This window comes from Pomacea canaliculata, linkage group LG9, assembly GCF_003073045.1.
Source record: "Pomacea canaliculata isolate SZHN2017 linkage group LG9, ASM307304v1, whole genome shotgun sequence".
In the NCBI taxonomy this organism is placed as follows: domain Eukaryota; kingdom Metazoa; phylum Mollusca; class Gastropoda; order Architaenioglossa; family Ampullariidae; genus Pomacea; species Pomacea canaliculata.
In genome coordinates this window covers 15,857,572-15,873,562 of record NC_037598.1, presented here as the reverse complement: position 1 = coordinate 15,873,562, position 15,991 = coordinate 15,857,572, and the positions used below count along the sequence as shown (strand labels likewise).

The following is a 15,991-nucleotide window of genomic DNA, read 5'->3' as shown; positions in this document are numbered from 1 at the left end:
TGAGGTTGTGCCGGAAGAACATTGATGGAAGATGGAGGTCACACATGATCAACTCTTGAAATAGATGAGTGAGGTCGGGCTCGCCTTGATCTTTCAGACACTGCTTCTGGATGGCAGATGACTGGTAGAGACAACGGAGATGTGTGACCGGCAAAGGTGTCTGGGTTGAACTGCTGTTGGCTTCATGAAGCAATCACCTGTCCACACATTTCGCCATCACTGTCAGAGCAAGTTGGACAGAGGAGTGAGCGCTGTTGGTGATGGGCTTTGGTAGTCACGTGACAACCTGGCTCTTTCATGTGACCTTTGCCCTCAGACGTACCCGTAATATTTTGTGACATAGTGTCCATATATCCACAGTCTGTCGTTTGACCAGCCGGCAAAAAAATTCAGGAACAGATTTACCATTGTGCCTGATCATTTTTCTCTGAAAATATTTTATTGATATGAAATATACTAATGAATAATTTAAATATTACATACCCTGAATATTGTAAGTATATATATATATACATGTGGGTGGGGAGCAAGAGAAGGATTTTTTCGGTACATAATTAAGATGACAAATGACATTTTGTCTGCTCTGGATAGAGGTGACCTCTCATTTCTCTCCATGTTAGACCTGCCTATTTCTTTTGATATTTCACAATAGAATGGCGTGGTTACCCTGGTGTTGGAAGCCCACGAATCCAGTTGATGGGTCAATGGCACAACAATAAAGAATTTGAGTCTGAATAAAGAAGTCTCTCTCCCTCACTCACTCCATCTCTCCATGTCTTGGTTTTTCTCTTTCCCGTCGTCTCAGATAACGGCCTGAGCTTCGAATGTCCTGCGTGGCAGACAGAGATATCGCAATTTCTACAGCTTACTAATTTTTCCTGCCACCAGTAATATCTTACACATCAACAAAAATAATTAAAGTAACAAATAAGTATGATACGAGCAAACGTACACCTACCATACCTAGCATTTGACCTCGCCGCGATCATCAAAAATATTTCTGGAAAGTTTGTTAAAGATGGAACGAACGGTTTGAATTTTCATAGGAATCAACCGCCGCTCACCCATTGTCACTCTTCCCCCACGCCCATGAACATACACACACACATACACACAAAAACACACAAACACATACACACATACGCGCACACACACACGCACACACACACACACACACATACACACATACGCACACACACACACACACACACACACACACGTGCACACACACATACAATCCTTTAGTTATACGACTGCGGGAAGGAACAGTACACAAAACATTGTTTACTTGTTCGAAACACCACCATTTGTATTTTTCCTCATTTTTAATAATTTTGGTATATATGTAATCTGTAGTAAGCTGATAGAACTGTCCTCTGTGTGTGTTCGAAATTTCCCAAAAACAGAAACATGAGTCGGGTGGCGACCTTGAAAGATGAAGGAAGAGGAGGAGGAGGAGGGATGTGGGCGGCTAGCAGGGATGGGGGTACCCAAACAAATCCGCTTTCTAAATTGCTTCCAGGTAAATAGGATGTACATAAAATGCGTCGTAAAAGATTCTTCCTTAATATTTAATTGTTTTTTTTCGCAGTAACGCCATGCTTTTGATCTCAGAATCCAAAAATAAATATCAATCTTCAAGGTATTTTTTTTTAATTTCCAAGAAATTCTACAAAAGGAACAAGGCTGGAACGAAAGAGTGTGTGAGAGAGAGGAGGAAGGGGCGGGTTGGAACATTTTGCTTCACCCCTCCCCTTGAAAACACCACATTGAAAGATCATCGTGGAAGTATCAGTCGCTCCCACATCTCGTGGGCGGCACGTGATCCAGCCAACGTTGTTGTTGCTGCTGGAAGACCCCAATGATGTGAGAGAAAAGGATAAAGACCTTGATCACAGTTAAAAAAAGAAGACCTTGACCACTAAGATGAAGATCTGTTAATATCAAAAGTCAAACCAGATGTGGTGGGCGTGGTTTGGCCTTGATAAAGGCGTGGTTTGGCCCTGATAAAGGCGTGGCTGAGGCTGGGAAAGGTGCGTGACTTGGCTCTCACCTCACCTTTACAAATATTGTGGCCTTGAACCTGACTGACAAATTTTCTGGCTGGTCTATTATACACCCCGTTTAGCCAGAATACCCAGTGTTCACAAGCTCACCTGTGGAAAGCTACGGTTGACTAACGATACTTAACAGCTTACGCTACCATCGGCTCATTGCTCCACCCATTGACCTCATGACCAGGTCACACGCACGGCAACTCATTCTGGAAGCTGTCTGACCGCCACGAGCGACAGATTTCTGATTCGTGTGGAGAAAGTGAGAAACCTTGCCCTTCAGTTGCCGTCCACTCGATGGCTGGATGAAAGCCGAGTGTTGATGTCGTGGTGACCACCAGATCCTTCGATGTGAATATTTTTCGCCGGCCAAAACTAAAAACCAGTTCTCTCTCTCTCTCTTCTTTTTTATCCACATTTTTAAAAGTGATAAACATGAGTCCTTTTCCTACTTTTTCTTTTATTAAAAAAGGGATCAGGTGGAACTTTTACTATTTCTAGTTTTTGAAACATTTCATCAATCATGTCACAGGTGCCAGTCTGTCTTCTTTACTCTGACTGCAAAGAGAAACAGAATACCGGGATTTTCATGTTATTCTCAGCTCTTGGTCTTGTTATTTGGTTCTTCTTTGTGTTTTCTGTATTTGATTTTATTATTCGTTCAGTACGGTTGTTTATTCTTTTAAAGTTCATATGTTGTTTTCCTGTCCGTCGTCTGCTGTCCATGTTTCGTTCTTGTTCTCAATAACTAAGAGCATGCTCCTTAGGAGTGTGAGTATGTACTTTACAAATTTTGCATTTATTATAATTATTTTTGTATCCTGAATCTTTTTGTGATCATCACAGGCATGGACCTGTTTTTGGAGCAATTTAAAAGCGTTTTCCTCTACTGGTGCCTTCCCCTGATTATCACCAGCATCAGTGCAAGCTGGCAAAGAAAGTGTCTACTGTAATAAATATTACCTCAATCAAGGCTCCAGTCTGGGAATACACTTTTTTGGGGGTTATGTCCTCTGATGGCAGGTATTAAAATCTACAGTTTCTTATATGTTCTTCTCTCTCTCTCTTCCGCAATTTTCAAAGGACTACAGCCCTGTACATTCAGAAGGCCAGTAAATAGAGTGGTACATTCATAAAGCTAATATTTATTTTGGTTGCTGCGAGCCAAGAACTGCTCATGTTGCTAGAAGGCAGATAGCTACATATTTTTACAATGTTTGTAGGAATGTAGAATCTGTTTAAAAAGCAAACAAACAAACAAAATCCCCCAAAATGAGGAGACGCAGCTTTTTGTGAAATTAGCTACAGAAAGGATGGATGCAAACTTGTGGCCGACCAAGTGTATTGCTGGGAGCCAGAGCTCGCACACTTAGCGAGATTTGATGATGATACTAGATGATACTAGTGAGGTTTGGTTGATGATACACACTAGTGAGATATGGTTGATGATGCACACTAGTGAGATATGGTTGATGATGCACACTAGTGAGATATGGTTGAGAGAAAATAGTGTTTGACTCTGTCTGCGACATGGAAACCAATGCCACACTAAAAGTAGTGAGCTTGAGATGAAACATTCTATCCTCTATATACTAGTAGGACACGGAGGTGCTAACCGTGAGTAACCCATACGAGCATCACTTGCTGACAGACATTCAGATTGTAGGTAGAGGGCCCAGAACTGACCTCACGGTGCCCGACAAACTGCCTGGAGGTGCACGTGACTCCCGGCATGCACCCCGTGCACTGAGCTGCACGTGTGACCCACCCAGCACGCACCTCGTACCCCGAGCTTCACCCAAGATTTTTCTATCATTGCGTACGCAACACAGAACGACGATTCCATATTTTGTTCTTTCTGCGGCTTCAGGGATGTGAATACATCTGTTTCCACATCTTCCTGCAGGTGAGAGGCGGTGGTGTGACCGAGGCTCGAACGCAGCAACCTGAGGATGGGAAGGATCTCTTGTTTCTCAAGTACCCGTTGTTCAGGTGTCGTGTAACTGAGGGCCACACACACCTTTAAAGACCAGTTAGAGAGGAAGACGAATGTAAAACATTTTCTGCTTTTGTTGTGGACAAAATAACTTGTTTTGCTTTAGCTGCCTGCTGCGGGAGTCACGAGGAGGAGCCAGTGTGATTTGAGTATTTTAGGTTCCTCCCATCACCTTATCTACATAATGTTTATAAATATTCATTTAAGTAGGTATGAGGGAGATAGTCACAAACTTATGAGACAATTTCTTCCCGGTTGAGCGCAATTTTCTCTCCTTCAAAAACATTTTGGTATTTCAAAAGTTTACAGCTGCATGACGGAGGTCTTCACAGAACTTCAGTCCCGGTGATGTTTTGATGTTTCAGTCTCAAACGAGCAATGATAGTATAACATCCTCTGACCTGGACCTGGACCCACAACCCACTTCTGTAAAACAAAAGTTTGATCATGTGTATGTCTGTGTGTCTCTCTCTACCACTCTCCCTTTCAGTCTCAGTCACACACACACACAACAGACACCAGACCACCCGTCCTGAAGACAAGAGCACATCAACGAATAAGTTTTCTCAAGTATATTATTTGCCTTTGTAACAATTTTCAACAAAACGCCACAATAAGAGATAAAATATTTTTCCACGAATACAATGACAAATGCTTCATTTAAAAAGAGTTTAAGACATTAACTGACTCTCATAGCTGCGAATGTACAATGTACGATAGTGACCTCATCATTCCAAGCACAAGTATTGTACCTCATGCGTCAACAAAGCGGCGGAACTCAGTGGAACAGCGCGACACGCGAATCAAAAGTCGAACAAAGTCGAACAAAGTCGAGAAGTTGGCTTTGTGGCTGCCAAGAGAAGCTGGACGCTTTCATAGCAAAAAGCGAACAATCTGGAACAATGGAAAAAAAAAGGGAATTTTTTTTTTCCTTCTCAAGCAAAGCCTTCGATAACAATTTGATGAGATGTGAGGGGATGTACGATGAAAGTGGTGGACATGATCAACAAGCAAACGATGAAACACGGGCGAGCGCGGCTGACTCGCCAGTGCCGCCAAAAGGCCATTTCGAGTCTGAATCCCTGATTTTTGTCTTCAACAAGATAAGCACGTGCTGTGACCTCAGCGTCACGTGACCCGCGCTTCCAGCCGCCAACGAGGCAGGTCGCCAGGTCCAAGACTGTTGCCAAGGTTCTTACATCCAAGGAAGGCTTGCAACCAGGCAACAGTTTATAGCCTTCTAAGGCAGCAGTCGGGTTACGCAGGGGGGATGCAAGTTATTTATGTACAAAGAAAAAAATCCTGACTTCCATGGTTGTTGTTGTGGTGGTGGTGGTTGGGGGAGAGAGGGAAAGAGACCAGAGCGCCTCGAACTTCGTCAACCGACGACCACAGGAGCTTCAATGCGTGAACCCAGGACATTCATAAAACCACGAAACCGTAATTTATCAAGATAATGAACCGATGAAAGCATTCTGTCACAGAAAATGTCAGCTTTCATTTACTTCAGAGAACAATGTTTATTGGTGACTAACATCTACATGCTTACCACTCCCTATTACAAGACATTAGTGTTAGGTCACTACCGACAGCCACCTGTCTCTCTCACACTAGCGAGCGGGCGGCAACACTGTAACAAATGACTACTGAGCAATAAATTTACCCCGGAATCAACAGACCTGAGCGCTGAGACACACAAGACAGGGTTTTGTAGAGCAGCAGTCAACACATAAACAGATCAGCTGAGACACATGGTCTGTTCTGTCCACAACAATTCAGTTAACCGACAGGCCCACTCTTCCCTAGAACAAAGTTTACAAGCATAGAGTCGCTCTCTCTTTAAAACACAAGTTTCCCAACATAGGTCCAGAATAATATCCTACAATCTGTGGGACAATCACAGCCACTCACTGCAGCAGAGTTCAGCTAAGCTTGTTACACACACACACTGTGAACAACTTGGTTGTTGTTGCTTAATACCATGGCAGCAGCTGAGGCCATATCATGGCAAGCCAACAGAAAGGCAAGAGAAGTGGAATACAGGTGAGTGAGTATGTGAGCAGCTTTCATTGAAGATGTTGGAACCATGCGGTAGTCAGCTGACAAGCACAAAATTCAACAGCAAAGCATTTGAGGTGAATCAACATGACCAGGCTCTCCAGCAAGGCACTCTCAAAAAATACAAAAACAAGACAAACAAAACATCAAAAACAAGAGAGACAAACAAACATCAAAAACAAGAGAGACAAACAAACATCAAAAACAAGAGAGACAAACAAACAAAATACCAGGTGTTGTGGGAGCCCACACACCTAAGCTCAATGCTAGTCCTGTGTGCCTGGCCCTTCATCCACCCTGTAGCACAGTTCAGGGCTCCACAAACACTAGGGCACATTAAGTGCCACATCGTCCTTTCACTCACAAGTGATGTACCCCACCATCTGGACCAAAACTGTCCTGTCTGCCGACGCAATATCCCAGAAAGGGGTAAAACATCGTTGTCATTAAGGAGCAGGGTGAGAAGCGACAGACTTCCACTGTCCTCTTCACTGGCAATGTGAGATGGGTGTCTTACTCAAGCAGTGTTTCACTCACAGACACACCAGAAACTCAATATTAGTGACATGTTCTTAGACTGCACGGTGCCAGCCCCACATGCAGGGGCTTTGTTATCAAGATCTAACATGCAATGGAAACAATAGCACAGGTACCTCAGAGAACACCCGAGTCTTCTCGTTCAGCTGCCTTGCTTATCACAAACAAGTCCTCAGAAACAGTGCTTTACTCAAACAGCACCTAAGCATGCAAGGAGAATAAAAGCTGCTTGCTTCACACTGTTGCTGTATGTTTCTGCATGCGTGTACATGCACACGCACACACTGTAACGTGTGCTCGGTTCATGGCTGTTTGTCCATCTATGTACACAGCACTGTAACTATATTGCACATAATATCAACATGTCTTTCCAATACACCTTCTCCAAAACAAAACTATACAAATGCTTCTAGCCATGTAGATTTGGCTTCATTAAAGGATTCCATTAATTTTTCCTGTTGAATGCTGCATATAGAAACAGAAAGATTCAATAAAATTTTTTAAATATGCATATATCAACAAACAGGAATTGTAAGTCAACCTTCTTCCTTAATGCTCTCGTTTTAAACATAATTTTCAAGTTACACCAATTTAACACAGTTTAACTCTCATGCTGAAAAACCAAAAATACTTGTCCATAAACAAACTGAAGGCAATCACTGACCCAATCACTTCCACTCCCAGGCTTTAAAAAATACACAAAGAAAAGAATATAATCAATAACAGCTCAACCCTCTGTTCATCACAGTCTGGGTAACCAAATGAAAAACAATGTTTACAATTAAGCTCGTCTCTATGGGCACTCCTGCAACACAATGTTGAGTTCATCAATGTCTTTAGAAAAGCTGAATTTGAAAAAGAAAAATAGCTTTGTGTTACAAGTGGGTATCTGCTGCTCTAGACATGACTTATCTCCCTTCAACAAGACAGCATTAACAAGATACACAGTAGCTGAGTAGCAATGCCAAAAACCTTTGGTAACACATTTTAAACAAGGTAACAGTAATTTCAAAAGTGGAAGGTGAAGTGGAAGAACCTTTACATTATCTCCAATCTAGCTCATGTTCATAAGAAGGATCAAGAAGCTGCTGTAGGGACAACAGTGCCTGTGGGTGGGATGTTAGACCATTGTGATGTAAAAGACACCTGACATCAGTCTCAGCAACACCATCTGCATAATTCAAAGCCTGTGAACACCATTTCACTTTAATAAGTGGATTGGTAGTTTTAGTTAGTCTTGGGACAGACTTTCAGTTTTTAATTATTTCAGCTGCATCTTGTAATTGTGGGGAATAATGTTAGCATTGTCAGAAATCTTCCTGAAGTCCTGTTACTACCACGTCTAGAGCACAACCTTGGATTTTTCCTGATGGACAGCGCACATGGACTGTCATGGTCCAGATTCTTTTCTAATGACTCTTTGTTCAGGCAATGCTATCTTCTTAACATTCAGTACTGGTAGCTGGGTTGTATTGTGAATACTGCTTTAACCACTTTCCCTCATGCATACTCCAACACTGTGAGATAGAAGTCTGAAACAGCCTTGCTCTCACACAACAGACACAGTCTGTAACTTTAGGACAAAGACAAATTTTGTCAGATTAAGTAATCATCTTCCTAACTAGCATGTTGTTTGCAGTATGTATGAAGTCTACGAAAAATACCTCGTAAAATAAGAATGATGAGAGCGAAGAACAGAAAAATAATGCCTTTAAAAGCTAGCATGTTGGAGTGGCAAGTTTTCAGCCCACAAATTGATTCAAAATTCAACACTGCAAGTAGATTTATTTTCAAATAAAAAGTCAACAACTTGGTATTTAAAAATATAACTCACAGTGAGCTCAAAATAGAAATATTTCCTTCCATCCATATGGCGAATAATCCTGTTCAAAAGATGGGATCCATTAAAAGAAGTGTTTCATCTATGCCAAGATGTTTCAAGTACAAACATGAACATCAAAGGTCATTTGTCAGTCTTTCATTAACCAGCGAAGAGGGTATTATGACAATGTAACAGACATCTCATCAACAGTTATGTTAAAAGCATAACAATTATGCTGACAATTTCTGCACATTGTATACCTCAAGAACAGAACTAGCGTAAAAGAATTATGCACATATATTATTTGATATCACACATAATCTTCTGGTTGAACATCAACTTATTATTTCCTGACAATCAATTCAAACAATTAAAGAACACATCAAATGTCTGATACTCAGTTCTCAGATACCTAGGAGTATATTTTACAGTCAATACAATTGCTTCTCATACAATTAGTAAAATATTTTTCATATGCTCAAAACAATTTAAACATTTAGAAAATTGTTTCATTTAGCACAATTATTTCAAATACACTTAGCACAATAATTTTTCATACACTTTGCATGAATGCTAAATTACTGAACACGATGTTCACAAGTTATTTTGAAATAGTTCTACTTTCGTACAAACAGATGATGCAATCATAGATGTACATATCAAGCCCAACTTTTTATCTATCAGACTAAGTGAGCGTCTTGTTTTACTAGGAAGGAAGCTACTTCAGTACCTTATCTACCACAAGTAGTCAATCTTTCATTAACAAAACCCCAGACTGTTTTCAAGGAATCAAATGCACTATCTGGAAAAAAAATTTCATAGCTTATGTAAACTATCCCCACAGTCACTGTGAGATTCAGATATTGCTCATATGGAATCAGGTATTTCTATCTAGCAGGTGAAAATCTGCACACTTCCTGTCAAAAAATACAAACAAAGAATTGTTGTTGACTATAAATCACCTATTAATTTTAGCACAGATTTATGTCTGTGCAAACTCCCTACCAGGAATCAAGGCAGCCTGCAGAGAAGCTATGCAGAAAATGCTGAAAGCAGGACACAAGAAAAACAAAACTTAGAATGAAAGGCAGTTAATAACAGTACATATCTGCAAGCAAGCTACACCATTAAAGTGGTGTTACATGTAGGCTGCAAGACTCCCCATACCATCCTCTAGAAAGATTAACACAAAGCTAACTGATGGTGCTTGAACCAAATATAATGACCATGAAGTCCTGCTGCCTTTACATTCTAACAGTAAATAATATACAAACATAATGGAGGAGGACTTCTCTGGTTTACACATGCTTGTGAACTTGTCTTCCTCCATTCTCCACTCGTCCCCCTACCCACTATTTAAATCAATCCTTAAATCCAATATTATTATATTACACTATTACTCTCTTGCAATATGAGATATTTTGCTACACATACATGGAGTGACAGTTGGCTGACATGTTTATCTGACTAAAGGAAGTATAAAAGTACTGTTAACTTTTAGAATGAGTTCTCTCAGCTTTAGCAGTATGCAGTTGCAATGCCTGCTTCAGTGTATGCTCGTGGACTGCTATGGAAACTCCAGTCTGTGGTTATAAAGGCCATGTAACTAATTCCACTGTCATATCTGTTTCAGATCAGCGCAGAAAGAACTGTCTACAAATTAACAATCACAAAATAACAGAAAAGTTAGTTTTAAATTTTCTCATTTACAGGACCAGAAAAAAACGAAAATTGCTTTCACAATGTTTAAAAAAACTGTATAAAAATATGAGCAGTACAAAGTAGCATACTTAGTGTAAATAGAACACTACACAACATACACATACATGCATGTTTTCTAATAATATATCTACACAACAGTAAAAACTGCTGACCTTCAAAAGGCCTCTATAATTTACATCAAGAAATATCTGCAAATAAATTACCTTCAAAATTCTTCAGTATATCACAGCCTAAAATACCTTTTGCTATTCTTTACCAAGAAAGCCTTGAACCACTGTCCAGATGCATTATTCTATCATGTATTGTTTCCAGACAAATAGAAACTTGGGATTTTAAAATTACTCAAAATGCCATCATAGACCCCTTTACAATCCATATTAGTTACCCTCCCACAAAAGTCCTCTCTTTTTTGAGCAAGCAATATTTAAATTAAAATGTCTAATTTTATTCCCTTGCAAGTGACATCATAATCTATATTTTTTTTGGATGTAGTATAAAAATGATGATAATGCATTAGCATCAAGTAGCTATCCACCAAGTTGGGATATGAAATGGCTTCATCAAAAAGATGTTTGGTAATATTATCATGAACATAGTAAGAAAATGCCTAACCCTTGTAACCAGGTACAAATATGTCCCACAGACACAGTGTCACCAATTCTAGGAAAGCAAAAGTAAAAAGGGAGACAACAAACTTCAGTTTTCAAATGAATTATGGTTTTAGGAGTTTAAACTCTTCAGATATGACTAAATTTCTGTAATTCATTCCTTGCTGATTCTCCTGACTCTGCTCTTCAGCAACTTAAAAAATTTCATCACCATCATGGGTTTTTGTTTGTTTAAAAGCATTACAGTGTCAGCCAACCACTCCACTATCAAAGCAGCTTCATGTCTTATAAAGAATGAATTGTCAGTGTGCACAAATCTGACATGTTTTATCTGTTTTATGTTGTTTCTGCTAATGTTCCTTGCGACTTGCATGGTCTCTCCACTCTTGTTCTTTCTTGTAATCAGTTCTTCATGCAACACAGCAAAGATTCTGTGCCAAGGCAGTCATTTAACTGAGTTTCTGTACTTCTCTATGTGCCTGCTGCACTAAGACAGATGCATCACACTGAAGTCACAGCTTTACACAGAAAATGGAGCAGTGAGAACATACAAAATCAATCAAAATGGGGTAAAGATGCCAATTCAAAAATTCTATCAAACTCTTGGTACAAAGATTGACAAATCTCCTGGCCATCAGTCTTTGGATGATGATGAAGCACATGCAAGACTCCTACACCATTACAGTACAGACAGCCCTACACACCATTACAATTGCTGACAAAGAACAGCAACACAATTTACAACAGGTTTTCGACAAAGACAATGTATGCAGATCTCCATGCTCACATAGCAGCAGAAAAAGGACAGCAATGAATGGTATACTTATAATGGGCCGATGGGATGGTTTGTGAATGCAAAGGTATGTATTGCAAAAACATTTTAAATGACCATCTGAGAACAGCAAAGAAAACCCTTATGTTTTATAAAGCAATAACGAAAACATTATTATGTGTCCTGGCTTCTGAACTGAGACAATGTTTGACATCTTTGCACTGGTTTGGAGAAAGGACAACTATTCATCAGCAATCTCAAAAATTTACAAAAGACAGCTTTTTATCTATATATGCATCTTCTTAAGTGTCAGGATTCTTGAATATTTAAACACACTAGCTTTAAAACAACAAAACATCAATGTAACTATAATGTCAAATATAAGTTTTTACAATATACGGGATCAATCATTAAAAGCAGTTCCTTTTATTTTGGTTGAGCCATTTTTCTGTTTTTACACTGCATGTTTGTCGTCTTTATGCATCCATATTCTATTTAATTTAGTCACAAGGCCTCTTATCATTATGTGACAAATAACAAAAACTACAAAAAACAGAAAATGTTGAATATTATGTGATGAAAGAAAACTTGTAAACTTCCACAAAACTATTTTGCATTTTAAATCCCAATGACTGTATTATATGTACATGGCAAGTTTGCAGACCCTGCCAAGGCACTGGCAGATGAGTTCAGCAGTCTGTTTTCTGTTCCTCATGGACAGATGACATCAACTCCATCCTCCGTCAAGTTCAAGATGGCACTGCCACACCCTGACGCTCAGAAACTTGTCTGTGGTCACTCTTGTGCCTGTTACCATTCCTTAACATCGTGCGAATGAAGCCAGGATTTCTGCCAGTCTGCACTTGTAGCAACAGTTATGACCACAGCAGCTAGAGCATTATAAGGGACAAGCTACCTAAGATTTACCTGCCTGAGAAAAAAACAAAACAAAAAAACAAACAAAAACAACAAAAAGCAAAATAACAACCCCCACAAAAACAAAAAACTAAATGCATATTAAACAAGTTACAGTTCAAGTTATGGACATTATGCATTTCTGATGAATTTTGTAACTTTGACTCAACAAGGCTGCAAAAACACACACATGCACTAAAGCCTGTAGATATGAAAAGCAGACATTACCAAATGTATAAACATGCAGTTATTGTTCACTACACTGTGTCCACACTACCTGAATGGAAAGAAGACAGCTGCTTATGAAAGGAAAGGACGAAAGCGGCTAAACAAAGTGACACTACGTGTAGTGATCAGTACTTAAAGCCCTATACCTTTAAACATATGGTTCAAAACAGTTGAGGTCACAAAAGACATCTAAAGAAACATCTATAATAACATATTATAGTTTTAAGAGTGGTGTACAAGAACGTAGAGCCTGCGCTGTTACCACAGAGTGCATGGACTATGCAATTGTAAAGCTGACTCCTACTCCCATGAGCAGCAGCCCCAGACTTCTAAAGAACATGCTGGCAACTGATATCTGTAGCTTCTTGACACCACAACTCTATCTGGGCCAAATGTCATCTGGATGGTAACAAACAAACTTAAACTCAACAATGATAAAGCAGAAGCCCTCCTATGCTTGAGAAGAAGAAATGAATCTTTACTTTGTCTGCCAAGCTACATCAAGGTGGGCAAAACCAACATCACCTTTGTGTCACTCATCAGGAATCTGGGATTCATTGTCACTGCAGATAGGACTCTTGATAAACAAGTTACAACTATCAGTCTGCCTTTTATGAGCTAAGTGAGATTAGCGCCATCCGTCACATTCTCTCTATGCGCACTACCAACACTCTTGTCTGTGCGTTTGTACTTTCTTAGCTTGATTACTACAACTCCTTGCTTGCTGGCTGCCCTGAATACCTTCTTCACAAACTTCAAAAAGTAGTGAACTCCACTGCAAATCTGGTGCTTAGAGTTAGGAAACAGGACCATGCCACCGTCTCCTTCATTTTCTATACTGGCTTCCCATCCGTTCTGGCATCCAGTACAAACTGTCCGTGTTATGCTGTAATTTCTTTACTGGAACCTGCCCTGATTATTTCTCTGAGCTTCTCTTCCCTTACATCTCAGCTAGACAATTCCACTTGTCTGACGACTGTCTCCTAACTATTTCTGTCACCAAAACAACAACATATGGCCACAGGATTTTTAGGTATTGTGCAGCAAAACAATGGAACTCTCTCCCTTTCCATATCCATCACCTACTCACTAGTGAATCTTTTAAACGTGCACTGAAAATGCATCTCATCCATAAATATTATTCGTAACAACAGCCCTTTTCCCACCCTTTCCCACTTATTGCTACCTCCTTGCTCATCTCCCATTTGCAAAATCATGATACTTTTAGTCCTTGTTACTTGGATCCTCTTTGTTTTTTAGATGTCTTTTATTCATCATCAGTACTGTTGCCCCTTTGTCTCGTTCTTGTTCTTAAGCCCTAAGAGCATGCTTCTTAAGAGTGTAAGCATAGGCTACATAAATTTTGTATTTATTATTATTATTTAACTTTCACCAATGTCAAAAAATTCTTTACAATCTGGAGAATCAACTCTAAAAGACATTATAATAACAAGTCTATTTCTGCTAATCTTTAGACTTTTAATTAAGTCATATCTGCCCATTCATGAAAAAACCTTTGTCAACAATTAAAAATAATGACTAAAGACATTATCAACACACACACACACAACAGTCTGGCAAACTCTCAGCATGCATTGCATGTTCTAATATTATTGTAATATGATATAAGATGACCAAAATAAAAATGACCTTCTGGTCAACCATACTGAACAGAGATTAAAGATTCTAGCCCACTCCACCCCACAAATAAAAGTATCACGTTGATTTTAAAAACAACAGGTTTGCATGCCTGCATACAAGCACATACAAGGTTCTGAGCAAAAACAAGGGTGTGTCTCTGTGAAACTGACAAAATGCTCTCCTTGAGCACACAGAAGAGTCTGAGTCTCCACAACACCAGTACCATTTGGACTTCCCACAAGACAAATAAGTTTTTTTTAAATGGGCATCCTATACTCTTCCCATTAAAAAAAAATGAACATCTTGCTTTGCTTCACTATGAAAAGGAAAGCTTGTCCAACAAACTGTCAGATAAAAGTACTTGTTTTTAAAGCACTACAATGGCTATCTCCACGGCCCAACACAGCAACAATTACAGGTGTGCCCAAATTAACAAGAATTATCATAGACTTCTCTGTGCAGATCTGGAAACTGTTTTTCAAATTCTTCTGGTGACTTCATCTTGATGCTGTTGAGAGCTCGGAAGTGCTCATCATTAATACGCCTGAACATTGGGATGAGGCCCATAAGCTGGCGGAACTTGCCTTCAGGATCTGTCATGAACATTAAATTAGAAGTTTTTTAAACTATTAAGCATTAAGGTCTTTATTTGTTTGTAGGGGAAAGGGGGAAGGAGCAGAGAAGGATTTCTACTAAAGTGAAAGGAACACATACAACTGCCTCTTAAAGTTTGTTTAAGCTGAGACTAATAATATTCTGGAAACACAGTAAGTTCATACTGAGGTCAACGAGGCACTTTAAGATGAAATCAAACATTTGATAGTCCATATCACCATTTCCAAACTTGTTATTTATAGGAATCTCAAAGTGTGAAGTGAAAGAATTAAAGGTGGACATCTATAAATATGCCAGAAAAATGTTTGCAATTATCCACTTATAAAATTTATGAAATAACCTTTCAGTTACATAGAACTTCCATTGTATTTTCTCCACTTAAACTACAAATTGAAAAGAACTTAAAATCTTTGAGCACAAATTCCGACTATAAAGTGATGTACATTAAAACATATATTTAGAAAAGGGATAGGGAAATCTGAGTTTGAATCAGTATTATCTGAAGTATGCAGTCATAATACATAATGGACACAGCTATTAATTTACACTTAGCTTGAAGATGATATCTCTTTGCTTTCTTGCTATTGCTGGATATGTCATGTAAGCAGTTACTATTAAGATGGTAATGGTAGCCTTGGCACTGCACTTATCTCTATCAAAATGCCCTAGACTAGCAGGACATGCTGGATAAGCTGGCACATGCTTATTTCTGAAGCATTCCTTTTCCACTTTCACTTCAGCATTTAATGTATCAGCAGCTGCAAGAGTTGTTCCCCACTAACTAGTTCTGCTTACTGTCCCTTGCAACAGTTTTAATTACATTTTGCCATCTTCGTGAACCTTGCTAGAGTTCTGGAGGACATTTCACAGCAGCTTCACTAATTCAAACGTTTACTGACCAAAGAAACCCAATGCCTCCTGAAATTTCCCTCCCCAAAATCATCTGCTTCCATTCCTTTACAGAGCTGTTTCTTTAATTATTAAACAAGGTTTTTGTCAACCTCCACTTGTAGGGCAAAACAG

At 39.3% G+C, this 15,991-nt stretch overlaps 1 protein-coding gene across 4 annotated transcripts in view; it reads right to left on the bottom strand.

Annotated features, from left to right (window-relative positions):
- Positions 1 to 4,607: 4,607 nt before the first annotated feature.
- Positions 4,608 to 15,991, bottom strand: part of LOC112571433 (nuclear receptor subfamily 1 group D member 2-like) — a 50,059-nt gene continuing 38,675 nt past the window's right edge. For all 4 annotated transcript variants that reach the window (XM_025250405.1, XM_025250404.1, XM_025250403.1 and 1 more), the window contains exon 10: positions 4,608 to 14,946. In XM_025250405.1, the coding sequence (XP_025106190.1) occupies positions 14,783 to 14,946 (164 nt within the window). In that variant the 3' untranslated portion in view covers positions 4,608 to 14,782. The remainder of the gene's footprint in view (positions 14,947 to 15,991) is intronic.